The 10,310-nt window shown below is 46.3% G+C and overlaps 1 protein-coding gene and 1 long non-coding RNA gene across 5 annotated transcripts in view; one reads left to right on the top strand and one right to left on the bottom strand.

Moving 5' to 3' along the window:
• Positions 1 to 10,310, top strand: part of CIT (citron rho-interacting serine/threonine kinase) — a 165,700-nt gene that overhangs the window by 140,266 nt on the left and 15,124 nt on the right. For 2 of the 4 annotated variants that reach the window (XM_005863774.2, XM_005863775.2), the window contains 9 exons: positions 1,154 to 1,316; positions 1,582 to 1,746; positions 5,453 to 5,590; positions 6,135 to 6,315; positions 6,905 to 6,996; positions 7,533 to 7,637; positions 7,846 to 8,015; positions 9,221 to 9,301; positions 9,459 to 9,594. In XM_005863774.2, coding sequence (XP_005863836.1) covers positions 1,154 to 1,316; positions 1,582 to 1,746; positions 5,453 to 5,590; positions 6,135 to 6,315; positions 6,905 to 6,996; positions 7,533 to 7,637; positions 7,846 to 8,015; positions 9,221 to 9,301; positions 9,459 to 9,594 — 1,231 coding nt within the window. Of the gene's footprint in view, positions 1 to 1,153; positions 1,317 to 1,581; positions 1,747 to 5,452; positions 5,591 to 6,134; positions 6,316 to 6,904; positions 6,997 to 7,532; positions 7,638 to 7,845; positions 8,016 to 8,739; positions 8,785 to 9,220; positions 9,302 to 9,458; positions 9,595 to 10,310 lie in introns of all 4 variants that reach the window. The other 2 variants (XM_014537689.1, XM_014537690.1) reach the window with 2 other exon arrangements.
• Positions 9,427 to 10,310, bottom strand: part of LOC106725685 — a 12,515-nt gene continuing 11,631 nt past the window's right edge. The window contains exon 3 of the long non-coding RNA XR_001361613.1: positions 9,427 to 9,437. This is a non-coding gene — a long non-coding RNA (uncharacterized LOC106725685). The remainder of the gene's footprint in view (positions 9,438 to 10,310) is intronic.

The following is a 10,310-nucleotide window of genomic DNA, read 5'->3' on the forward strand; positions in this document are numbered from 1 at the left end:
AGAGAGAGAGAGAGAGAGAGAGAGAGAGAGAGAGAGAGAGAGGTGAGAGAGATACATTAATTGGTTGCTCCTGCATGCATCCCAACAGGGATGAACCTGCAACCTAGCTATGTGCCCTGACCGGCAATCAAACCCATGGCCTTCTGATGCATGGGAGATGCTGAAACCAACTGATCTCTACTGGTTAGGGTGGAATTTTTTTTTTTTTTAATAAGCCTAGCACATTCTTTTCTGAACCACTGAAGCCCTCCTTTGAGGTTTGGCCAAGTGTTCTCAGTTTGCAAAGGTCTCTAAGGAATTCTGTTTCCTTCCAAAGGTGGTCCTACCCCAGAGTAGCAGTGGCAGGGCTTTCCAGAACAGGCCTCTGATGACGGAGTACTGAGGCTTGAAGGGGCACGCGGCCTCCATGAGCCCAGTGCTGCATTTACAGTAAGGATGAGAGCAGCATTCGCAAGCAGCCTCCTACTGAGTGGTGGCTGCGGGGGAAGGAATTTCTTGCACACTGCGTGACTGTGTTTGTTATGCTTATGATATCTAATCTTTTTTATTTTAGCAGTGGACTGTTATCTGATTATGTCACTTGATGTAGTTAGGGTGTTTCCATTTTTTTTTGTTTTTATTTTGTCTCATTATTATATGGTTTCCTTTTTTTCTTTTATGTACAACACATGTCTCCACTTGCATTTTTTTTTTGAGTAAGCCCCTAATTCTGACATAATTTTAGCATTCCATTTTTTGTTGCTTCTGTTTTTTATAACACTCTTCTCTGTGTCTTGTAACTAAGCATCATGAGACAAATTCAAGGCAAGAGTGATTTCCGAACCATCTCTCCTGACTCCATCCTCCACTTCCATTTTTTGAGGGTAAAGAATCAGGAAATGGCTCTCCTCCTTGGGAATGCTTAAGGAAGAGGTGGTGGCAATCCAAGCATCTTTAAACCCTCTCGGTGAAAATTTGCGCATCCCTATTTTTTCCAGCCGCTGGAATGGGCTGTGGCCCTTCCCCTCCCCCTCACATGCCATTTTTACTAAATCCGCTTACAGTGAGTATGCTCCTGGCTTTCGTGGTGTGCTCCTCCCAAGTCAGCGTTCCTTTAGCTAGCGTCAAGTGCCAGTCTCCAGGAGTTAGGAGATATCTCTGTTTCCATTGCTAGGGTTTATTTAGTCGACGGAAAGAGGACCCTGCTTTGCCCACACAGGTTCCTCTGCAGTACAATGAGCTGAAGGTGGCTCTGGAGAAGGAGAAAGCTCGCTGTGCCGAGCTAGAGGAAGCCCTTCAGAAGACCCGCATCGAGCTCCGCTCCGCCCGCGAGGAAGGTAGGGCTCCCAGCTCTCTAGGCAGTGTTAGGACCCACCCCGAGGAGGTTGCTCAAGACCAGCTCGGCATCTGTATTTATGGCCTGTGAGCTTTCAGTCCAGACACCCAAAATCTGAACAATTCATGGCATTCTTGGCGTTGCTGATTTGGTACAATGATGTCCTTTTAGTTTGGGGTCCTTGAAAGACAGCCTGGGGCAGTCCATGGGCTCGGGCCTCTTGGTGACTCGGCTGACCAAAAGGCGTTGGACTGCTCTCTCCCCAGCTGCTCACCGGAAAGCCACCGACCATCCGCACCCATCTACACCAGCCACTGCGAGGCAGCAGATTGCCATGTCTGCCATCGTGCGGTCGCCCGAGCACCAGCCCAGTGCCATGAGCCTGCTCGCCCCGCCGTCCAGCCGTAGAAAGGAGTCTTCAACTCCAGAGGGTACGTTCTCAAGCCATTGGAGTTTGGTTGACATTTTTTTTTTCATTAAGAAATATGGTAAAAATGATAAGTAATAACATTAAGGGATATAGAGTAAGAGTCAAATCTCTCCATCCTCCCAATCCTAGTTCCCTTTCCCAGAGTCAACCACTGTGTTCACCCAGCAGTGGTTCGTGGAACTGCATGTCTGTTTTATTCATATATTTTATATTATATAATCATATTTAAAGAGTCTGAGAAAATAAGCATGTTTTTCTTAGGCCTTTTTTCTTTTATAAATATCAGACCACAAAACACCTTTCTTCTTTTAGTTAAAATGTTACCTGAGAGTGTGTCATATGAACACACATGGATGGACCTCATCCTTTTCAAGGGATGCATAGTGCTCCATGGGGTGGGTATGTGACTCACCTGTTAAACCAGGTGCTGGTGGTGGGCATCTTTGTTATTTCCATTTGCTTGTTACCATACACCCTGTGCCTCTGGGCATTGTAGCTGTAGGGTATGCTCTTAGGAAAGGAATCACTGGGTTGAAGGTTATATGCTTTTTGAGTGTTGTTAGTTTATGCGGGTTTATATTCCTACCAACAGTGTAAGGAGTTTTCTTTATAGTCTCAGAAGTATTCTGTTCACCCAGAGATGAAAAGGACTTAAAGAAGGTGGTTGGAAAGTCTTAGGGAGAGTGGAGTAGAGCTGTGATTTAGCATCATGGTATCACCATCAAACCGACTTTCATCATAAATATTGTAACTCTCCATGGCATTCTGCTGATTTTCTTCAATGATAATATCATCTTGTTTTCTCTGTTTACATAACACTGAATCAGTCAAAGAACTTTACCCTTAAAGTCACTAAAATGGTGATGTTAACAGGAAAGAAAGGTTCCTGGCTCTGGTGTTTGTTGACAGAGCTGTGGAGAGTGGCTCCCTGAGCACTTTGTGATGCTCAGAGCACTTCCTTCGGGTGCCTTGCACGTGAGCATGTCATTTATTCCTTATAACTTTGTGGTAAAGGAAGGGGGGTGATGTTAAATGGTGAACGTAATTTGTATTCAGAAATTTCTTAGTTTTGTCTCTAGTTAACTAAGTTCTAGGTCACTATTGAGAGGGGGCCTATTAAAAGGAAAAAAAAATCTTACTAATTTTAACAGATAGGAATATAAGTGTAAGAATCTGGTTCTTAAGGCTTAAAAGTTGGGTTTTTAACATGAGGTTATTCATGATGGAACTAGACATGAAGGGAGAATTCTTGAGTCAGCTTATCCTATCCTATATAATAAAAGCCTAATAAGCTAAGTGTCTGGTCGTCTGGTTGTCCATTCAACCAATCAAAGTGTGATATGCTAACGATATGCTAAGGCCGCTCAACTGCTCACTATGACACGCACTAACCACCAGGGGGCAGACGTTCCGACTGGTAGGTTAGCTTGCTGTTGGGGTCTGGCCAATCGGGACTGAGCAAGATGGGCCGGACACGCCCTGGAGCCCTCCCGCGGTCCCTCCCTCCCTGACCCCAATTGTGCACCAGTGGGGTCCCTCGGACTGGCCTGCGCCCTTTCGCAATCCAGGACCCCTTGGGGGATATCAGAGAGCCGGTTTCAGCCTGATCCTGCAGGCCAGTCCGAAGGACTCCAATGGTGCACGAATTCATGCACTGGGCCTCTAGTATCTACACTAATAAAAAGATGCAAATTGACCATACCTTTGTGACGCCCACCAGCCAATCAGGAGTGAGTATGCAAATTAACCCACCAAAGATGGCAGGTTAATTTGCATACACAGGTGCCGAGCGGCCAGGAGCGGGCGTTCCGCACCACCCAGCCACTCTGGGCAGTGTGGGAAGGAAGAACAGCAGCTCTGGCCAGAGTGAAGGGGGTGCTGGCAGCCAGGGGAAGGAAGGCCCATTCTTGCACGAATCTTCGTGCATTGGGTCTCTAGTATTTAATAATTAGAAATTCTGTAATTGATATTTGTGATTTTTAAATTGGATTCTGAAATGCTCTAGATAAATCTGGGAAATCAAAGAATTCATGACTAAGATATTTACAAACCTTTGGCTTAAAAGCATGCTTCTTTATTCCCACAAACATCTATGCTCTCATGTAATTGACCTCCTACTTTCTTTAAAAACCCCTAATTCCTGGTAACCAGAAAATGGAGATTTTAAGTTGATTCATATAAATTAGATGCATCTGTTAGTGTTAAAATAGTTTCTCACCATGGTCAATATGGCTCAGTTGGTGGGAGCATCATGTGGTACACTGTAAGGTGGTGGGTTTGATTCCTGGTCAGGGCAATAGGGCACATACCTAGGCTGAGGATTTGATCCCCGGTCAGGGTGGGTACGGGAGGCAACAGATTCATGTTTCTCTCTCACATCATTGTTGCTCTCTCACTCTTTCTCTTTTTCCCTCCCTTCCTCTCTCTAAAATCAATAAAAAAATATATATTAAAAAATTTTTAAGTTCCCCTATCTGTAACTAACCTGCTGTAATATTTTTTTAAACAATGTTATTGAGCCCTAGCTGGTTTGGCTCAGTGGACAGAGCGTCGTCTGCAGACTGAAGGGTCCCAGGTTTGATTCCGATCAAGGGCATGTACCTTGGTTGAAGGCACATCCCTAGTAGGGGTTGTGCAGGAGGCAGCTGATCGATGTTTCTCTCTCATCGATGTTTCTAACTCCCTATCTCTCTCCCTTCTTCTCTGTAAAAAATCAATAAAATGTATAAAAAACAAAACAAAACAAAAACAATGTTATTGAGATAAGTTCACATGTCATACCATGTACTCACTGAAATGTATAATTCAGTCTTTTTTGTTAAATTTACCAGGTTGTATAACATTGCATTCTAATATTTGGTTCCATCCTTTTCCCCCCAAAAAACCTTCTATACTCATTGGCAGCCACTTCCCATTTCTCTTTTTTGCCCAACCTCTGGCAATCACGAATGTGCTTTCTGTCTCTGAATTTGCATTCTGGACATGTCATGTAAATGAAATCAAACCATATGTGGCTTTTTTCATTGAGCATAAAGTTTTGGGATCCATCTACCACGTACTCCATTTTTATGGCTGAATAATATTCTACTGTATGAATAGCACATTTGGGCATTTGGGTTGTTTCCATTTTTTTGGCTGTCATATATAATGCTGTTATGAACATTTATGTACACATTCTGTAGCTACATATGTTTTCAATTCTCTTGGGCGTATACCTACGAGTGAAATTTCTGGGTCACATGGTAATCCTATGGTTAACTTTTTGGGGAATGGCCAGAGTGGGTTCCAAAGTGGCCTTGGCATTTTACATTCCAACAAGCAATGTATGCAGGTTCCAATGTCTGCACATCCTCACCACTTATTTTCCATATTTTAAATTCTAGACTTCTGGGGGCATGAGCGGTATCTCCTTGTGGTTTTGATTTGCGTTTCCCTAGTGACTAATGATGTCGAACATCTTTATATTTGTTTGTTGGTCATTCATTTATCTTCTTTGGCGAGATGCTTATTCAGATCCTTTTCTCATTTTTAATTAGGTTATGTGTCATTTTATTATTGCTTTGTAAGAGTTCTTTATATAGTCAAGCTACAAGTCCCTTGTCAGAGTATGATATGCAAGTATTTTTTCCTGTTCTGTGGGTTGTCTTTCCACTTTCTTGATGGTTTAATTTGTAGCACCCTAATGATTTTTAAAAATTTTCCTCCAGAGTTCAGCCGGCGTCTTAAGGAACGCATGCACCACAATATTCCTCACCGGTTTAACGTGGGACTGAACATGCGAGCCACAAAATGCGCTGTGTGTCTGGATACTGTGCACTTTGGACGCCAGGCATCCAAATGTCTTGGTAAGAGCAGTGGTTGTATGTTTGCAGTGGGCACCTGTGTGTCTCCACCTAAAAAAAAAAATCTATCCTTTTCCCCCCCATTTTAATTTCCTTATCATAGAGTACATTCATTTTCAAGCTTTTAGTTTCTGTGGGAGGATACTATTTTTCTCTTGTTGGAGGAGTGAGTTTATACCTGTTTTTGGCTCATGTCTCCAACCTCCTGGTCAAACTGCCTTGGGCTTTGCTAATTTCCAGCCCCCTTTCTTCTGGCTGGTCTCTGCCTCCCATTAGGCTGTGTGCTTGCTGGCTTCCACTGGAGCATGCACATGTGTCCTTTACACATTTGTTTGTGATAGCCTGGGAGAGGCCAGAACAACTGGACTGAGAGCACTTGGCTCTCTCATTTCCTGTCTCTGTAGAGGCCTGGCTCCTGGGGAAGCTTAGGGGTTACCTGGATGACAAGGCCAGACTGACAAGCCCAGCAGGGGGGTGGCTGGCAGAGGAAGGGAACAGTCCAGGATCAGCCACGTGAGTTTTCAGGTTGTCCCCTGCTTTTCCCTAGAATGTCAGGTGATGTGTCATCCCAAGTGCTCCACGTGCTTGCCAGCGACCTGTGGCCTGCCAGCCGAATATGCCACACACTTCACCGAGGCCTTCTGCCGCGACAAAATGAACTCCCCGGGCCTCCAGGCCAAGGAGCCCAGCAGCAGCTTGCACCTGGAAGGTTGGATGAAGGTGCCCAGGTATCGTTGCAGGGTAGCTTGGGCTGGTGCTGGTGAAGGATGGCAGAATGTGCCACCCCCAAAGATGCCACTCTGGGATAAGGGCTGTTTTGAACTAAAAGCTCTTGAAAAGCAGCAGGTGCAAGGATACTCTGACCTCCCCTTCCCCTTCCTGAAAGTCGGGGATAAAACTCCCTGTCAGAGCTGCCTCCCTGCACCAGCAGGAAAGAAACACTCCTATCACCAGAGACGGGGAGTCATGGCTGCCCCTGGACATTTTAGTCACTTTTCCAAAATTACTACTCTGTTCAGCCTAGAATACAAGCACTTGGCCTATCGGCTTTTTGGTTCTTTATTTTCCTATGGAGATGCCCTGGCAAAATAAGATGTGCTTGCTTTTCTCCCGTTCATCTTCTGGTATCAGTGGCTCCTATGCCAGCCACAGAACCTAGAGGGGTGAAGCAAGTGTTTCCTCCCCTGTGCTGGCATGAAAGGGCACAGGCCACTTCCAATCCTGGTGTTTTCTAGAGAATTCCTCCCTACCCCTCCCCTTCCTCCCGCCTGATTCCTCTGAATTCAAACATTTCTTCTTTTCCATCTGTTTTCCCAGGAATAACAAACGGGGACAGCAAGGCTGGGACAGGAAGTACATTGTCCTGGAGGGATCCAAAGTCCTCATTTATGACAACGAAGCCAGAGAAGGTAAATTAGTAATTCAGGGGGATTTCATTGCACGTGGTGGACCCAGGGCTCCCAGGCTTGGCGTGAAGGCTTTGTTTTTTTTGGACTGCGCTGCAAGCCTTCTACAATTTCCCATTTTTGAAAATTAAACACCAAGTGACTTCACTAAAGGTTATTGGTACGATACTCACATCTATAGGTCTCCCCTCTGAAGACCCTGCAGGGTGCTGCCCTGAAGATTCCACCTGCTAACACACCTTCCGAGAACTCCTGCCTCAGCCAACTAACCCATAAATCCGCATCGTCATCACACAGTTGACTGTGCTGCTCATCTGACACACTTTATTTTTTTATCTTCCCTCTCCGCCTTCTCTGCACACCCTTCCCTCCTTTGTTCTCGTGTGCCTCTTTCCATGCATACTGTCTCCTCTCCTCTTCTCTTTCCCTCTCTCTCTCTCTCTCTCTCTCTCTCTCTCTCTCTCTCTCTTCCTCTTTTCTCCCCTTGTTCTTGTTCCTGTTCTTTTGTTTTTCTTTCTGCCCTTCCTCTTTGCACCAAGCTGGACAGAGGCCGGTGGAAGAATTTGAGCTGTGCCTTCCCGACGGGGATGTATCTATTCATGGCGCCGTTGGTGCTTCTGAACTCGCAAATACAGCCAAAGCAGGTGAGGGGAGCAGGAGCCTCCCCGGAGGTGGGCTGGGCTTGCTGAATCACTGGGGGCAGGAGGGTATGTGGGGGATTGGCCTGCACAAGGGCCCAACCTCCTGAACTCCCTGTCTTAGCAGTGAAATCTCTGAGACCTCAGGGCCATCCCTTCCGGCGGGAGTGGGGAAATCCACATCCAACCCTGTGCTCTCTGTCGCATCTCCTAGATGTCCCATACATCCTGAAGATGGAGTCCCACCCGCACACCACCTGCTGGCCCGGGAGAACCCTCTACTTGCTAGCTCCCAGCTTCCCCGACAAGCAGCGCTGGGTCACCGCCTTAGAATCAGTTGTCGCAGGTGGGAGAGTTTCTAGGGAAAAGGCAGAAGCCGATGCTGTGAGTATGAAAGCGGGCGCTAGGGCTTGTCTTTGTGGGCTGACTCGGTGGGGTCCTGGCTGTCATGATTTCCCTCGGGCTCCCTCTCAGAGGGGTGATGACTCCATGAGCGGAGTTCTGTGGGGACAGAGAGACAGGCTCTCAGGTGGCTTGTCTGGCATCACGGGCCCTCTTTCAGAATGGACAGCAGCACCATTAGCCACCTCTTAATCAGGGCAACACAGCATCTATGGACTTACATGGCAATCCTCTCTCTTGTTTATTCTGATGAGTTTATTGGGGTTGAAGGCTTGAGTTTCAAGCACGTTGGCCATGAAGCAGCACAAAAGGCGGCCGACAGCTGTGTCTACTTCAGTCAAGCTTTTCATAACCTTCTCAATTGCTTCGACACGATTTGCTCTTCCGTAGGCAGGTTTGAAATCCTACGTATCCTTGAGATGTTAGAAACGTAGGTGTGCCTTGATTGGCAGCAGCCCTCCTAGAACTTTTCAGGATATAAACAGGGCTCGTTGTTCATTGGCATTTTCTCCACATAAGACCAAACAGTGCTTTTCAAACACTTATCTCTCCTAATAAACACTTGAAATATTAGCAATTGGAAATCCTTAGCCGCGAATCTCCTGCTGTCAGGAGCTCTGTTCACGGGGTAGAGGTGTTCAGTGACCTGTTTCATCATTACCCGTGTACGCCTTTGACTGAATCCACGTTACTGTGTGTACACTAGGGCCCTGGCTGCGTTCCCCATGGGCTTCTGCCTGCATGGGTTCAGGTAAAGAGACTCCAAAGCTTGTTGGTTTGCTGCTGACGCTGGGCTTTGCACTTTTGCTACAGCCTGTAGGGGAAAGAACCTTCCATGTGCTCATTAACCCTTTGCAGGTACATCTTTAGCTTCAGCTTATTTTCCACGCAGAATATTTCTACAACTATTATACTCATTTACTTCTGCGTCCAAGCGGAGTTCTAACTCCAATGCTAATTAACAACCACCCCAGAGACAGCGGTAAGACCCCCCCGTCTTGCCTTTTGAGCTCAGATCAAAATATGAGGCAAGCCAAGAGCAGATGTGTGTTTCTGAGTGTTTTCAGGAGAAACTTGCCTTTCTTTCTGGCTTCTCTCCATTCTTGCTTTTGTCTCTCTGGTCATGAAACAGTTCAATCTCACGAGGTCCTCTTTTTTCTTTCTTATTTTCTTTCACATATGAAAAGAAATTGCTTGGAAACTCCCTGCTGAAACTGGAAGGTGATGACCGGCTAGACATGAACTGCACACTGCCCTTCAGCGACCAGGTAACGGTGTTTTCTGGACACTGTCAGCTTGGCGTCTGGCAACAGCCACACGCCGTCAAGAAAGAAAGGGCTGTGTCAGCTTTGTGCCTCTTCCTGTTTGGTTGTTATGGTGATGTGACGGTGCTTATGCTCTGCCCTTGCACTTCTGCCCTTGCAGGTGGTGTTGGTAGGCACCGAGGAAGGGCTCTATGCACTGAATGTCTTGAAAAACTCCCTCACCCACGTCCCGGGAATCGGAGCAGTCTTCCAAATTTATATCATCAAGGACCTGGAGAAGCTCCTCATGATAGCAGGTGGAGGCCAAGGACATGGCGCTTTTTCTTCACTTTAAGGAAAACTGTTTGAAAGCCAGGTGTCATGCTTGTAAAACTGGAAGGCAGGCCCTCCTGGGGGCAGGTTGGAGCGGAAGCAGCTCTTCTCTCTCTGTCCCTGTTTGTGCCCAGGATGATGGCTCTCTTGTTCATTTTCAGTTCCCTGGGGGTCCAGTGTAGCACACACTGATACCCCCAAGGAACTTCTCACCATGTGACAGGTGAAGAGCAGTGAGCCTGAGGCTCGTTAATGTCAGACCTTGGTCCTCATCGCATTCATACGCAGGGAGCTCTGTGACTCCTCAGAGACCCTTTGTCTAGATTCACCACTTGTTAGGCTTTTGCCACCTTTTTTTCCTCTCTCCTGTGATACACAGACGTGTTATCACTTTTTTGGACTGAGAGTTGCAGCCAGTTCTTCAGCATATCACCTAAGAACAGGGTATTCTCTCATATAACCAAGGCAAAAATGTTTTTCTCTTTTGGTACTATTTTTTTTAAAAGGAAAACAGTAATTTATTGGCTCAATGTTCGAAACATCCACAATTAGGTCCTGTTTTAGGCACAGCTGGATGGATCCAGGAGCTGAGCTAAGATGGTCTGGAACTGACTTTTCTTGGTCTTCAGCTCTTTCCTCTGCTTGCTTTGTCTCTTCTTGTTGGCTTTCCTCCCTTCCTCCCTTCCTCCTTGATCTTATT

This window comes from Myotis brandtii, unplaced genomic scaffold, assembly GCF_000412655.1.
Source record: "Myotis brandtii unplaced genomic scaffold, ASM41265v1 scaffold181, whole genome shotgun sequence".
Taxonomy (NCBI): Eukaryota; Metazoa; Chordata; class Mammalia; order Chiroptera; family Vespertilionidae; genus Myotis; species Myotis brandtii.